Genomic DNA, 17,368 nt, shown 5'->3' with positions numbered 1-17,368 from the left:
ATGTAGCATACACTATTTGTCATTTATTTTCAGTGATCCAGTATTTATTAGGATATGTTGCTATAAAAAAAAAGACTGATGTTAAGTTTTCTGTACAGATAAGACGGATTGGCGCAGACGTATTTATATCATGTGGACTAGAGGCAAGCAGATGGAAGGAGTAAATCCAAGCAGATGTCTCTGTAAATCCATGACATAGATGATGTCTGTCACTCTGTTCGGTCTCTCGAGGAGTCAAATGCACACAGAAGGATCACACTTCTGAAGTGCACATGTATTATATTGCTGTAAAGAGTAGAGGAACAATAGAGGCGTAACGAGGGCAACAGGCGAAGGGTGTGATAACGGGACAATGAATAAGACAACAAGGAGCGGGGCTAAAATGCAAGAGAGGTGAGCACATGGCGCAAAGAATCAAACACTGGTCATTTGCTTCCAAGCACAAACACAAGACACGGGACGGTCATGATCTTGTCACTCCAAACTAGAAAAACAACCACAAGAAGGGCAGGATCATGACAGTAACCAAACAGTTCACCGTTTACTAGTTTTTTTCCTACTATGGTAGTCAGTGGTGCCCCAGATCTGTTTAGTTACAAACATTCTTCCATTGAACATTCTTTGTGTTCAGCAGAACAACAAACCTTACACAAGTATGGAACAACTTAAGGGTGAGTAAATGAACTGTGGTCGAGAGAATGTGAGAAAGTGAATATTGGAAGTCCATTTCCCCCGAATCGGTTTAGCTGTAGTCCTAGTCTGCGGTTTCAAATGATGATGACATAAGGGCATACGTTTTGCGATTTATCTCACATGTGTTTACATACACATATGCACTTATTTTACCTTCACAGGTGAAAATTCCATCATCATTTACTCATCCTGGTGTCAAACCTGTATGAGTTTCTTCTCACAAAAGAAGATATTTTGAAGACAACCAAGCAACACTAACACCCATTGACTTCCATTGTATGAACGCAACACCACTGAGACATTTCCACAAAATATCATAGAAAGAGTCACACACATGTTTACAAACACATGAGGGTGAATGAATGGTGACAGATTTAACTGGCTTACAGTGGTGTTTTTCTGTCTCCTCACCAGTAGATGGAGACTTTTACCGCACGTACACAACAACAAGTCTTCAGTTTGGAAATCTCCATATTTTGCTTGAGAGAAAATAAATGAACAAGTTGTGAATCCAGATAGACAGACACATTTCCTCAGTCTTGCAGTGAAAATGAAACCACAGATCAGTAATATAAATGTCTTAATGGCACGTGCCAGCAACTTTTCTTTTGTATAAGAGGAATTTCCCTAAAAGGAGGATCTGGACCACGAAAGACGGAACACAGACAGGAAGAGTCATGTCACATGCACACTGTCTGTCACTATTATTCATCACACGCATTGTGATACTGCGTTGCAATAATTGACTGTGATGTCCAGATCTTAATGTTCTAAAGTCACCGCAGAATGTCAGCAAGAGTACTGGCGTCTCTTCAATTGTGCTTCTATTATATTAGTATGTTCTTACAATACAAATAAATCCATAATCATAACACAGCAAGTCCGTCTATAAGAAGGAAGTGTGAATGCTGATCATCTCATCTTGGATGGGCATTTGCTGACACAAGCTATTCCTTTGTTCATGGAACTGTAGCGTCTAAACTAAACTATGATCCTGGATGGAGCGCTTGATCTTGATAATGTTCATTGATAATGGAGAGGAATTCCCACATTGCGAACTGGGTCTGGACAGTATTTCACGAAATTGATACAATTCGCTTGTCTGAGGTTGTAAGAGAGATCAGGCAGAGGTGGACGGATCTCTAATGTGGAATCTAGAGTCATATTCCAGGAGGACCACTCATCCTTACTATTAAAAACTCAAAGATTCTGACTCACCTAGGAAAATGAAGAAAAAAGCATTTCTTTGAAGCATTCTCAGATAATCATTTTGTGGAATGAGCATTGAGATTCATGTGTTTATGGCCAGTGCAATGACATGCTGATAACTAGTAACCTCAGTCTTGTTTTTGCTGATGTTTCATGTGTCAAGTCAGCAGGTTGGTGGTGTTTTTAATAGTTTTGGCCACATGTTTGAATTTAAGCGTCTACTCAAAATGGCAAAAAGTAGAGTATTAGCGGCTCTCAGCTATTTACATTTCTCTCACACCACTTCTTGCTTATTTTCAAGACAAAAACTGCACAAAAAGCCCTTTAGGAATATTTCACCGTCTGTTCTGTTCTGTTGAAGTACACACGAGGCTTACCAGCAGTTGATCCCTGCTGTGCTTGGGTTCATTTTCACTTTATCTCTTCAGACTCACCCATGTTGATCTTCATAAACTCTACGGTCCTGCTGTGATCTTGCGCTGTTGTCTTCATCTCTTTCTTTTGTACCAGCTGTGAGAGAAACGCGTGAGGTTTGGGCGAGGTTCTGTAGCTAGATGTTTCTCCTGTGACCTGCGTGGATCTTATCATATAAAGGACAAAATACCGCCTCAGAAAAGTTAAAGTCAAATTTTTATTTAATCTGCATTTTCTAATGTAAATTCCAGCGTCTGTTGAATTTCAACAAAATCAAACCTCAGGAGTGACATTAAGTCCTCCAACAGCAATGTGAAAGACTGAAAACTGTTCAAAATACATGTAGAAATATTTTCACCTGTTTCTCCAGTTTTCATTTTCTGAAAATAAATGTGAAATTTGGTTGAAATATTGTTAGTAGTTCAAGGAATGAAACAAAAATGATCATTTTACCTAAAGACACACCAATAAATAGTCAATTCTGAAAAACTGAAATAAATGTTGACATGGCCTTTTTTGCAGCTGTGTGTTTTAAAGTACAACAGAATAAGCTGTTTCCATATATATGTAACAAATCTATGACTTTATCGTTCTGTGAACAGTCGAATTATAGTCTAAATTATTGGATTGTTTAAGCACTAGAAAAACTATATTGGTGTTTGCACATGTGTATAAATGTATACTGTATGCATCTATACTGTAGGGATTTCTGTCTTGGCTCCTCAAGTCATTGTACATTTAGTGCTTAGGAATCGCAGGAATTTACGTATGGTACATAACAGCACGTGAAAACTGATGTTACGACACCTCCGTTACCTGCTATACAATATGTTGTACTTATTGAACTCAGCGTGTGATCAAAGTCTGCAGGTGACTGAGGATTTCTGCTGGTGGTGAAGTCTAATCTCTCTTTTGATCTGGACTTCTACTGTACCAGAGGCCACACCCCTTATCTTCTTAGTTACAAACTATTCCTCGGCAACACAGGACAGATCAGATACACAGACCGCTAACACAAACACGTACATCATTTTTAGAATAAAGTGTCTCTCAGTGGTAAGAGCATTGTGTTAACAACGCAAGGTTGTGTGTTGGATCCCAGGGGATTGCACATACCTCTGTATAAATGTATAGCATAATGCAATGTTAGTCGCTTTGGATAAAAGGGTCTGCCAAATGCCTAAATGTAAATGTCTTGTTAGGCTATTTATCTGGAAAAGAGATTTAGGTGGTTTACAGCTATCAACATATTCGTAATATCTAAGATGCGATTTTGCTGCCACTAAAAATATCACAAATGTACACTTAGCAATTTCTTAGATTTAGCGTTTCATTTACAATTCTCATTATTTACAGTAAGTAATGAAATATTTTTTCCTGATGCCTACTTTCGATGTCAGCTTTTATGCGGATATGAAAATCACAATCACACGCTGGCATATCTGACTATTTTACAAAGTGGCTAACTTTGAGTTGATGCAATGCGGGTCGTCCAAAATGTATGATTAATAAAGATAGAAAAAGCAACACTGAAGCCCGTCTCCTCATCACTGGTGCCGAGGGACACTGTAAGGAAACGTAAGAATAAGAATTTGAATTAGCCACCTTGTAAAATAGTGACAAATTCCTGTGAGATACAGTACATTTTTAATAGTTATTACAGGACCTAGGTCGCATGAACATGACCATGTTTTTAAAATGGTGTGAATATCCATTTTATGTACATTTTAGGTCCAGTACATATTTATTTATTTATCAAATATGGAATGAATCATTCTGCACTTCAGCTTGCGGTGGTTTCTGGGATTTCACAGATTGTTTTTGTTCTTTAGATTTGAATTGAGAAGAAAGTGATATGGCTATATGAGCAGGGATGGAGGTCCTGTCATGTGACAGGGCTTTAATGTTGCTGTTAGGGATTATTGGGTGCATATGGCTTTAATCTAGCAGTGGTAAAACCTGTTTCTCTCTCTCTATTGTTCTTTGAATTTCAATCATAACTCTGCAGCAACTGGCTTCATGTTCTCTGGTCTTTTACTTAAAACAGAACCAGATTTGACAAAGAGACATTTCTTACTGGTGTCTTCTTCAGCTTTATTCGCTTAGTTTATTGCAAACCTAAAAAATGTCACTATGGCCTAGCTTTGAAAAGAGTTCCACTGTGCAATGTGTTTAAGCCATCTGGTAAATGGACCTTACACCAGTAAAGAAAAATGATGGGAAAATTTTTGAGGAAGGCAACAGTAAAACAATATCTAGCCTTAAAGGGATAGGTCACCCAAAAATGAAAATGCTGTCATCATTTACTCACCATCAAGTTGTTCCAAACCTGTATACATTTTTTCTAATGAACAAATAAAAAGATATTTGTAAGAATGTTTATTTCTGGGGCATCATTAACATAGTTTAATTAAATTAAATGGTATAGTCAAAGATCAAAAGAAAGTTTGCTTTACTAAATACTTGAAAATATCAAATTTTGTGTTCAACAGAATAAATAATATACAATATTTTTATTCTACTATGGTAGTGAATGATGTCCCAGAACTGAAAATGTGAACATTCTTCCAACTATCGTTTTCTGCATTCAACAGAACTAATACATCGATACAGGTTTGGAACAACTCCAAGGTGAGTTAATGATGACAGCATTTTTATTTTTGGGTGAACTATCACTTTAACAATAAACAAGAGTATAATCCATCCAGGCTGAAGTGTTTTGAGTTTCACTATTGCTATAAATTTACCGACAGGAGCTATCATACAGAGTTAATGAGTCATAGAGGATTTGACAGTAAGTGTTAGAGGTTCCCCAGGGGGGTGGTGTTGAAAACCTAGGGTAAAAGATTTGCTGAAAGTAAATATTTATCACAATATTATATATAACAACTAATAATTTTACAACCGAAAGCAGAAAACAAAATTTTAGGATATACATTTGGAAAGTAAAAGTTTTGCTTCTATCTCGATCACATCACTTTTAACAAAAAATTACTTTTCAGCTACTCACCATTATTTTCATACAAAGTTATAATTTCATATTTTTTTCAAAAATAGTTGTACGTGTCTGATCTTTGGCATTTTGTTAGCTTTAGTCTAATTGCTCTAGTTAAGTCTGGTGTCCCGCAGGGATCAGTACTGGGCCACTAAATAGCTTTTATATGCTAAAGTTCACAAGGCCTAAATGAACACTTCAACGCAGATGCTTTATTCATTAAATCGTTCTACTTCTTTCTAAAGGCAGTAAATATTTGATAACTATTTTTAAAATCAAAATTGCTTCAAAAAGAGACAAGACGAGCGAGTTGAATATTACCAAACAAGAATGTTTAATTCACAAGAACACATTTGACAGGAACATATCAAAAACATTTCAGCTGGCATAGTACATTTGAAGTCCCCAGTGGTACACTCTGTTTGCACATACATATTGTAAGCTTACATTTCCTCTAGAGTTTCTAAGAAAGTGACTAAATAACTAAAATAATAAAGTACATTTCCACGTGTTTCATAAATTGCATATTTTCTCCCATATATTACCAAATGCTTAAGTTTGCAGGTATAAATAGTGTAGTGAAGAGTTCAAATTCCGCCGTTTTTCCAATAAAGGCCACTGAGAAGATTGTGCGACACCCTAAAGGAACGCCCAGTGCCCGTTCCCTATTTCAAAAACAAACTCCCTTGTCTCAAGGTTCACAAAATTGCTTGGTTTCTCCATCAAAGCTTTCATTATTATAAAAATTATATTTGGTCATGCACAGTCGCCACAAATCCGAGGAGGTCCCTGTACTTTTACAACAGCGTGAACAAAACCTCATCAACCCCCTGCACTCATTGAAATGTTTGACAGCATTTTCACCTCTTGTTTTGATTGACAGAACAACAGAACACAAACTGAATATAAAAACAACAATAGAGGGTTGTCTAGCTCCTACTCTGACTAGGTTCAGTGCTAACACACAGCAGTTGGAATTATAGGCCTGGTGCAATACTGTTGACACCTTTTCTGATGTCCAATAAAACAGTTTGTCTAAAAGAGTGAAAGATTTAACAGCAATCTTTAAAAACTTCACATCTAAAAATACTCTGAGCATAGATCATTCGTTCTGAGAGAGGCAAAATAAAATTCACCTTTTAATATTACCAAAAAAGAATATTGAAAAAATTCTAATTACCAATAACTTAAATACATAAATTATGACATCTCTCACAAAATGGAAAGGCTGATTATGACGACTAAAAAAACAAACAATAGAACGAGAAAGATAAAAGATGAGTAGAAAAAAATACTGGTCCAGGCATTTCTACTTGGTCCGAGAGCTGGACTTTAAAATTGCATGTTGTTGCATTACATCCACAGGAAAGAAGTGAGTGTCTGACACCGTGTATACAGAGAAGCTTTGGCACGGACACACCAATCAGACGATGCGATAAACACACATGCAGAAGGCCTTCCTCTCCAGCCTATTGACAGTGTCTGTATGCCTGTGAAGTGTGTGTGTGTGATCTTCAATGAGTGTGTTTGGGCTCAGGTCTTCTCACAGCACAGTAGAGACCAGTCTATCACGGCATCCATGACCGAGACAATAAACTGTCTCACAAAGATGACTCCATATCTCTAGTGCTCATCACCGCACCGTCAGGCCTGATTGTGTTCTCCACGGCCTCGCTGATTATCTCCAGAGACGTTGTGACAGAAACGGAGGTCGCCGTTGGGGTTTTGGACTCGGTAGCATTCTTTTGCTCCGACACTCCCGCGAGTTGCTTCGAGCTATCCGCGGCGCCGCAGCACAGCTTGGGGGCGCACTGCGTCCTGCAGGATAGCTCGCAGAGTGAGGCACGAGACCCGGAGTTCATGGTGACGAACTCCGGCTGAATGGTGGTGGCGTGGATGCCCTCGTTGTGGAAAAAGTCCTTGATGCGCTTGGCTACGTCCATGTAGGAGGTGGGGTCGTGGCATTTGATGTGGGCGGTGGCAATAATGCGGCTGCCTGCCAGCTGCCAGATGTGCAGCTCGTGCACCGCCAGGATGCCCTCCAGGTCGCGCAGGCCGGCGTTGAGCCGATGCATGTCGACTTGCTTGGGCACGGTCTGCAGCAGGATGAGCGCGGACTCCTTCAGCAGTGGGTACGTAGTGTACAGGAGGATGCAGACCATGATGACGCACAGGGTAGGGTCTAGATAAAGCACCCAGCAGGGCCCTGCTACGTTCGTGTGATTGGTTCCTAGACTGCTGGTATTCTGGGCAAGCGAGAGGTCCGCACAATGTAAACTGACACAAGGGTTCTCGCAGGGCGCGCCGGGCTCACACGGCTTCCACACGAAGGTGAAGATGAGGGCGTTGACCACCACGATCACCGAGCCGAGAGCGTCGCCCAGGACGTGCAGGAAAACGCCGCGCATGTTGAGCTGGGAGGCGGCGTCCTGGCTGAGCTCTTCATACGGAGCGCTGCCGTTGATCTGCAAATCCAGGCTGTGGCTATGACATACCTCTGAAAAACAGACGGAAATAGATATGGAATGCGTCATTCACGATACAACTCTAAATGTGGTTGACCGATATGAGTTTTTTTATTGGACGACGACGCAAATGCCGATAAATTTGAAAAAATGTATTATATTACAAAATGAATTAATATATTCGAAAATAAATTGATTAGTTAATGATCAATACAGACCTAAACACAAGAAAAGATGCACGCATGACATTAATCTTCGACAGCTAAATATAGCTTTAAAAAAGGAATTTTTAAGGCATTTTTAACTTACGAAACTATATTTGTATCTCATCCACATCACATCTCTGTCTAATGCTGTTCTTAAATCAAAGTGCTGTTTTTATGAACAAAATACTACTGCTGTATGACGAAAAAAGTATCGGCAGATTATACAAATAATGGAAACGATCCCAAATAAAAGGCCTATCACTATTTTAAATAAATAACACGTTTGTCAATGTAAAGCAATAAGCAAAATAACCGACACCATACAGTAACAGAACGTTTGCTATCAGTAATGGGTGTTGTGCATTGATACACGTTATATATTGATAAGGAATCAGCATCAACAACTATCTGTTTTATCATACAAAATAAACCACTAGTAGACTTTACTATAGTAAGCTGCAGTACATTTTGTAGACATGTTTTGGACCCCTCCGTTAGTAAATGTTTAAGTATGTATGTATTACAATTCATCAATTCACTCTAGTCAATATAAAACACTGTAGTACTTTATAACGTAGTAATAGTGCTGTGAACTATAACATTCTAAAGTGTGTACCACAATTTACTACTAAGTTTTTCAATGCGAGCAGGTTTTTCTAAGTTTACCAAAAATGACGATTAGTGTTTAGAAACAGCACATTTGACCTCAGACTCGTGCAACTAAAGCTGCACTTTTCCCACGTTAACCTAAGATTGTGTTAATTAATAAAAGAAATCCATGTGATACATCTATGGTGAGTTGATCATTCACTGATATCTGGGGGTGATGTAACCCATCTGCTCATCTCACGCTGTCCTGAACAAGCAGACACGGCTTCAGCTGAAATTCCTCCAGATAAGCACAGCAGCTGTTTTGACAAGCATTTGTAATAATCTGCTGTTGTTCTTTAAAAGATGTAATGATGGAGTGACTGCTATCAAGTAAAAGCAGATACGAGCACAGAAAGAAATTCGTACTTTACTGGCAATTGATTGCTATGCCAACACATTGTTTTGAATCCATGGAAATAAGAAAAAGTTGATGTAATTATGCAAAAGCTCAGGTTGTACACTGTTGCACATACTTGAACAAAATAAACACTCGGATAAATCAAACAAACAATGTGTTGTCTGCCAGCTGACCAGAGACTGAACTGGTTAGACTGATTTTTGACCATCCCTATACAGAAATGAGCCGTGGTACTTTCCACCTACATACATAATTACTACAGTTATTGTGACTCTGCTGAAAACCAACACAAACCGTCAGAACCTTCCAATGGATTTAATGAGAGTTGTAACTGCAACACCATTAAATCCTACAAATTAGAGCCAAAACAAGCTACAGGAAAGAATTTGTAGTAGTTTTAATCGTAAACAGTTGATGGTTCATAATAATGTGTACCGTTTTCAAGTGTGTTTTGATGCTAAGCTAAGCGCTAATAACTAAGCATGTTATAGAAAATCGGTTAAAATAAAATTAACCTTTATTTTGTATATGTCATTTATTTACTGTAATTACAGTAATATGTCAAATGTCAAAATCCTTACGAATTAAAACGGCATTGAAGGAATGTGCGAGCCCCTTTTAATGTATAATTGGCTGCCAAATGCCAATGTTTCATCGTTCATCAGCTTTATAGCCCCGCGAATGCTTATAACAAGAAGGGATACAGCTACCTTCACTGGGCATGTGCAATTCAATACCGCATCGTTTTTGTCACGCTAAAAACTGTTGATTCATATTTTTTTATCATTGCAAGGTTAGGTTTGGGGTAGGTGTAGGCGATAGCTGATGTAATTTGTTGTAATTGTATTATATGTATTTTCCATCATGTCCGTCTGATGGAAAATCATTCCATCTAAAGCTGTATCCCTTCTGAAATGAAACTGGCAGCAGGCTGACAGTTGAAGGGGAGGAGTTAACGGATGCTCCACCCAAGCCGTCTAAATTACGTCATTTGAGATGGATAGTAATTTCAGGGCGGAAATGCGTTTTCAGATTCTTTTTGAAGATTATGAGGGTAGATGGGTTTTAAAAGGAATGTGTCACACTGATAAGCTATTTACTATAAACGCTGCTATATTTTATGAAAAAATAAGAATTGTCGTTTTTCTATTTCACTGGGACTTTATTGATCTGAAAGTGATCTTTTCCTTTGTATCTTAATCAATATGGTTGTGGAATGGACCCCGGTAATTTCGTGCATTTAAAAGGGGGTTTCTTGGTGTGAACAGGCCTACCTTAAAGAAAATGAACAGTGGTTTTGATACGGTTAGTGTATTAACCATGTTTTGCTGCAAATACCATGGTTAAGCTATGGGTATTGTGTGCAGACCGAAGCAAATCTTTGGTCACTACGGAATAACATTAAACAAAATTTGTGGCGCCCATGGCTCAGTCTCGGAAGGGTTTAATTTGACCACCGCTCGGGCTTTCACGAAGAACAAAACCGATCTTACCGGGTGTCCTCCGCTCCGGATTAACGCCGTTTGGGCTGCAATTGTGATTCCCGACCAGATTATTGGTCTCTTCTCCCGCGGACTGACAGTCTTCCAGCTTTTCGGACCTACGGGCTTTTCCGTGTTTGTGTTTTTTGTTTCCCCCGTGGCTGTGGCCGTGTCCCCCGTGAGAATGGCCGTGTCCGCCGCCTCCGCTGTGTCCGTGAAAGAGACAGAGCCCGAGAAGGTTGATTAGCAGCCCCGCGGCGCCCACCCCGATCACCACCCAGGGCTTCTCGATCTCGTGGGGCCCGGTAAAGCGCTCGAGGGCCTCCAGGATGATGGTGAAACAGAGCGCGGTGAGGAAGACGGCGTTTACCAGCGCGCCCATCACCTCGGCCCGGATCCAGCCGAACGTGTTCTTGTTGGTGGACTCGGTCTTCTCGGCGAAGCGCACCGCTACCAGCGCCACGAGCAGCGCGATCACGTCCGACAGCATATGAAAAGAGTCCGACAGCATCGCAAGAGACGACGTGAGCCGGCTGACCACAACCTCCACGATGAAAAATCCAAAGGTGAGCGACAGCATGCAGAGCAGGCGGACCCGGTTCGGAGCGCAGGCCATGATTTCTCCGTTATCCGAACACAAAACAACAACGCGTAATCTATAAACGGCGTTAAAATGCCATCGCTGGACTCGCTCGGTTGATGCTCGTGTGTCGCGTGAATGGGACCGGTTCGGTTTTATTACCCGACGCTGCTGCTCGTCTGCAGACGGTTGAAACTTTGCACTCGGACCGGCGAACTTTCCACACGGAACCAGTTTCGTCGTGTCCACGCCCCTTCCCGCCCACGATTGGTTGAGATCCAGGGACCGAGAGAGAATTACCACCCTTTATAAAAAAAGAACCAAGCCGCTATATTTTGGATGTCCCTTGACTGGGGTGTTAATCTCGAATCTTTATTGTTATTTTGATCGAAATGAAAACCTCTTTTATTTCAACGTATGGAGTTTTTATTGAGCGCAGAAATACAGTACATTATTTAATACAATCATCCATCTAAAACTCATTAAATAAAAGTTAAGACAGTTAACTTTGCACTATACACAATAAATACAAGCGGTAATGTACATTGCTAAAAAGCCTCTTTTCTATCAGTAGTAAATTGCTCTTTTGTTACGTATGCGAGGTTAGCGAATGCCCTGCATTTCTCTGGGCTTTGTTGGGTGGAGCCGATCCTCTTCAGCCTGGACTCGCATGTTAGCCCACTGATGCCTCTTCACGTGACAATGTTCTAGAGACTTAACAGGTTTGCCGTTTTCTTTACCATCACCTGCAAAGTGGACTCGTTTCTTTCCTGGAGACACGTTCTCTTCATTTTCTGTTGACGGACAGAATAACAATAAATATCATTCAAAGTGAAACTGACAGAAAATAATAAAAACCTAAACGTCTGTATTCATTACGGAATTTGTTGCATCACCCAAATAAGGTTAGGCTATTACATTTCAGCTGAGTCATGCTTTCCTTGTTCTTCTTTGCACACTGCACCTATCAGCTTTAACAGATATTGTTGGGTAGTTTTAGAGAGACCAATAATTGTGAGCACTTGAGGCATTAAAAGCGAGCAAAACAACAAATATCCGATGACATCTAGTCACGAGATGCTCGAGAATCAATGAGATTTTAAGTTATTGAAGTGTTGTCGTGCCATGTTTGACTTGAACCCTCGTACCTGGGTATTTGGGTACAAGTAACGTTTAATAAGCGTTCTCATACACAGCTATTGTTTCACTTCCGAAGACATTTATTAACTTGCTGGAGTCATTGAAAGTACTTTTATGATGCATGTGCTCCAATATGTTGGAAATTATAAGGACGCACGGTGTCAGGATATCTAAACAGAAAACTTGGTTTGGGTTCAGCTGAAAAAAAGAGTTCCTGAAAGTCTAAATGTCTGAGAGAATTTAAAATGTTGCCTGAACTTTTCTCATACGAAAACAATGGCATACCTGCATCACTGGCAACGAGTACAGATGGCGCCCTCTGCTGGCGCACCAGGTTACAGGCTCTCAACAAGCTCTCGGCTCTGTTAAGACAAAATGAAAGCCGAGTAGTACAAATGAAATACTTTTTTATACAACTTGAATTATATTTGCATTGGAAGTGCAGAGACAACAAATTCTGTCATTTATGCGTGACATGACCGGCTCAGTAAAGGAGGGTGTATATTTACCTGGCCAGCTTTTCATTCGTTTGCTGCTCTCTGACACACAGCTCCTGTTCCCTCTCTGAAAAAAAAAGAGATTTTGCCAATAAGTGATAGTTACAAAAGACCCTATGGACGTTAAGTTCCTGTAGCTCAATCAATAGAGCATTGCGCTCACAATGGAAAGGTCAGGGGTTCGATTAGCAGCACATGCATTCTAATAAAAGTGCATAGCTGGAGCGTATAGAAAGGGTCGGCTAAATGATTTAATCTTATTTATCAAAGGGCCTGTAATGCACAAATAAAAACAGTCACTCACGTTCCAGTCGCAGCTCTCTCTCTTTAAGTGATTGCTCACGTTCACGCAGGACCTGCTCCTTTAGTCGCAGCTCCGCCTCCGTCTGTCCGGGCTGCTCTGCGTCCGCCGACCTGCGCCGCTGTTTCTCCTGAAGTCTTCTGCGCTCCAGAGCCACGTAAGCAGAGATCAAGCTGTTCTGCAGGATGGATTCCACCGAAGGCCTCAGGTAGTCCTGAAAACAGCAACGACTGTTCGGTCATAAAAACATTCTTTGATGGATTTTAGATCTACTGGCCATGAAGTTTGACCTTCAGACACAAGTTACTACCCTTTCTCTCCTTTAGACATCAGAACTTTTCCAGCCAGGAGTGAACTTACCTTTAAGTTGAGCATTTTCGTCAAAAGTGTGTTCAGATCCTCAGAGTATCGGTACGGGATTCTGCGAAACTTTCCTTCTCTGATTTTTCCAGCCAGCTCTGTTTGGTTGTATGCCGTGAACGGGGGACTGTGAAACAGACTCAGAACTCAGTGTGCACACCAAAACTAAACGTTTCTAAATATTTGTGACTGTTTATAATCCAATTTTGAGCTTTTTTAAGTCATAAATGCACATTATAAAACATATAATAATAATATATATATACTCACGATAAAGCGCATAGTTCATAAAGTAAACATCCCAAAGACCATATATCCGATTTTTCATTGTAGGACATGCAATTGATCTGTTCCTGTTAATAAAAGAGTACAATCTTAATTATATAATAAAAAATTATGAAGAAATAGTGCTAGATCCATTTTTTTATTTTCTATGTATGTCAAGACATGAACATCTATTTATGTTAAAGCTTCAGGAGATTTTGCTTGGAAATTTGGGACTTATTCCAGCACCACATCTTGAAAAGAACATTATGCCACTGATGACTATAATAACATCATTCCATGTGATCTTGACCCTTGAGCACATATGCTTTTCCTGGGAACCCAAAAAAGTCTCCTTATCAGACTCCCTGTGGTAATATTTTATCCAGTTCCTCTAAATCGTCTTTATTACTTTTTCCTAGAGAAGACAGTGTGTGGAAAACCTGTTTAAAAACTCTTCATATATCTGCGATGAACTTAATAAACCGCTTATAAGTGACAACAGCAAGAGATGAAAGTATACTCACCGGTGACATGTAGTATGGAGTCCCTACAAATGTTTTAGCAAAACTGGTGTCATGGTTGAGTATCCGAGCTAAACCAAAATCACCAAGCTTCACGTTCTGTTTCACATCCAAGAAGATGTTTGCGGGTTTCAGGTCACGGTGCAGAACTGTGCTGCTACCGTTGTTTCTACCGTGACACTCCTTTAATGCCAGGGACAGCTGGGACAAAACTCGCAGAATGAATTCTTCCTCCAGGTAACGCCTACAAAAAAAAGCGTAGAAGAGAAAACACAATTATGTTTTAAGCAGATCAGTATGTACATGCCCTGGGATGGGAACCCGTGACCGTGGCATTCATTATCATAAGTTATATCTTTGTGTACCTCTCTTTAACGTTTCTGTTGATGAGGCTGGCGAGGTCTCCGCCCTCGCAGTATTCCATTACTATGTATAACGTGGTGTTTGTCCGGTCTATAATTCGGTCATAGTATCGGACAATATTTGGGTGCTTCAGCTCACGGAGCAGATTGACCTCCGACACCAGCATCTGTTTCTCCGCCTCAGCCATGGTGCCGTAGTCCAACACCTTCCATACTAGAATCTAGAAAGATCACATGGGATAACTGGCTGCACGTCATTGGCTACAATGTTAAAGAGATGGTTTACCCAGAAGGAAAGAAAAGTCCATCATCATGCATTTATTTAAGAATAACTTATTAAGTTAATGACATCTTAAATTACATATAGATTAGAAAAGGTTGAAAATTACAATCAACCAATAAACCCTAACTGGTATCATGCTTTCCAATGTAATGCCATAAGCCTTTTAAGCCTATGCTAATGCCAACATTTACCATAATAACTTATATTTACATATTTTATTTAAGAGCACACTTTGATGTTTTATAACATCCGGTTATTGTCACAACAATCAACCGTGCCACGTGCACTGGGAAGGTAAGTTTAACCAGAACTGTTAAGACCTTTCCATCTGATTTCCTCTTGATTTTCTGGCATTTTCCATAAGAGCCGCATCCTATCGTGACCATCACTTCATAGTCTTCAGTCCTCGATGGCATCTTACACACAAACACAACTCAATCATTTCACACGTTCACTTATTACAAACACGGAAGGGCACATACGTGAATCTAACGCTACTCACCGTTGAACTTTCGTGAAGTTGTTTACACGTGTTTCGCAATTAAATGCGCCGCAGTTCCGTGTTTGTGTTGAGGAGAAACAAACCACCGGATTTCAAACGTGCGCTGAAAGTCTGGGTTCTGATTGGCTGAGCTCTGTCGCTGGCGCTGATTTCATTGGTCGACGTAACTACACCGCTTGCACGTTGCCAAGCATCGAAGAACCGCGAGAAAACCCGGGAACAGCGGCGGAGCGCTTTAAAGGCACACTTCACCTTAAAGTTTTAAATCAAAATAGATTTTCAGATTTAACACAGACCCCGACGTTGCTTTTCTATAGACACATTAATAAAGTGTGCTTATTTAACACGTGTAATTAAAACCCCCAAACGCAGACCCGCCATTCGTTTATTTGTAATGTTTTTGGTTTTTAAACTCACGCTGCGCGTTGCATTCTGGTCCACGCGGTGCCAGCAGAGAGTTAACAGTTGTGATCGGGTGTGGCCGGGTCAAAGTTGACATGAAGCTCGCATCTTGCGAAGGGACAAACACCGTTGTTTGTATACAGTCGACCTGTAAAAGTGCTTTTATTTGCAATTTAGTTTCAAAATCTCCCTCATAACAATTACAACATTTGGAAAGCTACAAACCAGCCATTACGTATTTACTGACATCATCTTAGAGCTCGACAACGTCACATTAAAGGGGATAGTTGGCCCCAAAAATGAATTACTTGAATTACTCACTCTCTAGTTATTCCAAATCTGTATAAATGTCTTTGTTCGGTTGACCACACGAGGATATTCTGACGAATGCTTGTAACCGAACAGTTCTTGGATCCCATTGACTTGGTTGTACCCATGTTTGCTGTCCTACATTCTTCAAAATATCTTCTTTTTCTACTATGGTACTTTAGTACTATATACACGAACACTAGTTTAATACAAAGTTATACATTTAATATTTGAGCAAGGTCGGATCACCAACTTCAGCTACGGCACAATTTATACAAGCAGACTTCATATTCAACGTAAAAAATGTAGAATAGCATTAAAAGCTTTATTGGCCAGGTGTGCCCGTGTATACCAGGGATTTGTTCTGGTTTATGGCATTCCTACAGGTCCCATTCATACAGCCAATGCCCAGAAGTCTAGACAGACTAATACAAACATGTCAAATTTTATTTGGCTAAACAAATCAAGAAAAGGTATGAAATGGAAGGCCAACATGAGACAACTTAGTAGTACACGGAGGGCCTAGTAGTCACCTTGTACCACGTGTGCTGAGGGGCTCTGTTGCTCAGCTTTTATTATATGTGCCCTGGGACTCTCTGGACCTCGTGGTTGGCTCGCAGCTTAAGTATGTTCTGCTTTGGCCTGTATGGCTTTGGAGGTGAACCTTGTCAGTGAGACGGCCAGAAAACTGCCCCGGTTTATAACCATGCCACCCCTTCATGGATGAGCTTCGTTGAGACAAAAAACCAAAAGCCCTGTTGTTCAAAGTCAGAGTGGAAGAGTTTTGATCATTATTGGACTAATATCTGTGTGGTATGTCTAGTTTGCAGTCATGTTTTCTTATATTTATACACCTAGACACTAATGCTTCAGTTCAGTATTGTTTCAGGCGACTCCCTCCTGCCACATCTTTGCACTTTGTTTTTCAAATTCAGTAAAGTCTTTAAGAATATTTCGTTTATTCTCATCCTTTTAGTTGGAGAAAAGGTGCTTAACCTTAAGGAACTGTTATTTGTCCACCTCAGAATGTTACAAAGCCCATTTCATTAAGCATTTCTTTTGAGTTTCATAACCCTGTTCCCAAACCAAATAACAAGTCTTAATGGTTTTAAACCCTAAAAGTACAGTATAACACATTAAAACATTCATTGGAATTATAATCAATCTAAAGATTCACAGGGCTGAACATTTACAGTAACCTAAACATTTTTAGTCCGATTTAAAAAAAACGCATTTCACATGAATCAAATGAAAAATGTTATTTTCAACAGCGAAAGTCAACAGCTCTTTCTGTAGAAAGCCGAAGCGAATGATGCCACGTCTACGAACACCAACAGCGCTAAACAAACGCTAATGCTTCGGATCAATAACA

The 17,368-nt window shown here is 40.0% G+C and overlaps 2 protein-coding genes across 3 annotated transcripts; both read right to left on the bottom strand.

Moving 5' to 3' along the window:
• Nucleotides 1-5,621: 5,621 nt before the first annotated feature.
• On the bottom strand, nt 5,622-11,326 carry slc30a1a (solute carrier family 30 member 1a). The gene is made up of 2 exons (XM_079475318.1): nt 10,485-11,326; nt 5,622-7,808 (listed from the first exon to the last, which is right to left on the bottom strand). Exons 1-2 carry the CDS (start codon nt 11,086-11,088, stop codon nt 6,913-6,915), a joined length of 1,500 nt encoding a protein of 499 aa, XP_079331444.1. The 5' UTR covers nt 11,089-11,326; the 3' UTR covers nt 5,622-6,912.
• A 63-nt stretch (nt 11,327-11,389) lies between these two features.
• nek2 (NIMA-related kinase 2) lies at nt 11,390-17,082 on the bottom strand. Of its 2 annotated transcripts, XM_079475320.1 has the most exons (11): nt 15,703-17,082; nt 15,286-15,537; nt 15,104-15,199; nt 14,504-14,721; nt 14,142-14,382; nt 13,621-13,703; nt 13,351-13,477; nt 12,994-13,204; nt 12,702-12,756; nt 12,478-12,554; nt 11,390-11,846 (listed from the first exon to the last, which is right to left on the bottom strand). In XM_079475320.1, exons 3-11 carry the CDS (start codon nt 15,197-15,199, stop codon nt 11,656-11,658), a joined length of 1,299 nt encoding a protein of 432 aa, XP_079331446.1. In that variant the 5' UTR covers nt 15,286-15,537; nt 15,703-17,082; the 3' UTR covers nt 11,390-11,655. The 2 variants fall into 2 exon arrangements, with proteins under 2 accessions (XP_079331446.1, XP_079331445.1); XM_079475319.1 differs by having other exon boundaries at nt 15,286-15,714.
• Between the last annotated feature and the right edge of the window lie 286 nt (nt 17,083-17,368).

The sequence above is a fragment of the Barbatula barbatula genome (assembly GCF_947034865.1).
Source record: "Barbatula barbatula genome assembly, chromosome: 15".
Classification (NCBI taxonomy): domain Eukaryota; kingdom Metazoa; phylum Chordata; class Actinopteri; order Cypriniformes; family Nemacheilidae; genus Barbatula; species Barbatula barbatula.
This window is presented reverse-complemented; position numbering and strand designations above follow the sequence as displayed.

Excerpts from the sequence above, each read along its gene's own strand:
- nek2 (XM_079475320.1), bottom strand. The coding sequence starts at position 15,199 with ATGCCATCGAGGACTGAAGACTATGAAGTGATGGTCACGATAGGATGC. Across the intron at positions 14,722-15,103 it reads AGAGGAAATCAGATGGAAAG|ATTCTAGTATGGAAGGTGTT; the intron begins GTCTTAACAGTT and ends TGATCTTTCTAG. Across the intron at positions 12,757-12,993 it reads GAGAGAGCTGCGACTGGAAC|AGAGGGAACAGGAGCTGTGT; the intron begins GTGAGTGACTGT and ends TTTTTTTTTCAG.
- slc30a1a (XM_079475318.1), bottom strand. The coding sequence starts at position 11,088 with ATGGCCTGCGCTCCGAACCGGGTCCGCCTGCTCTGCATGCTGTCGCTC. Across the intron at positions 7,809-10,484 it reads TCCGGAGCGGAGGACACCCG|AGGTATGTCATAGCCACAGC; the intron begins GTAAGATCGGTT and ends TCTGTTTTTCAG.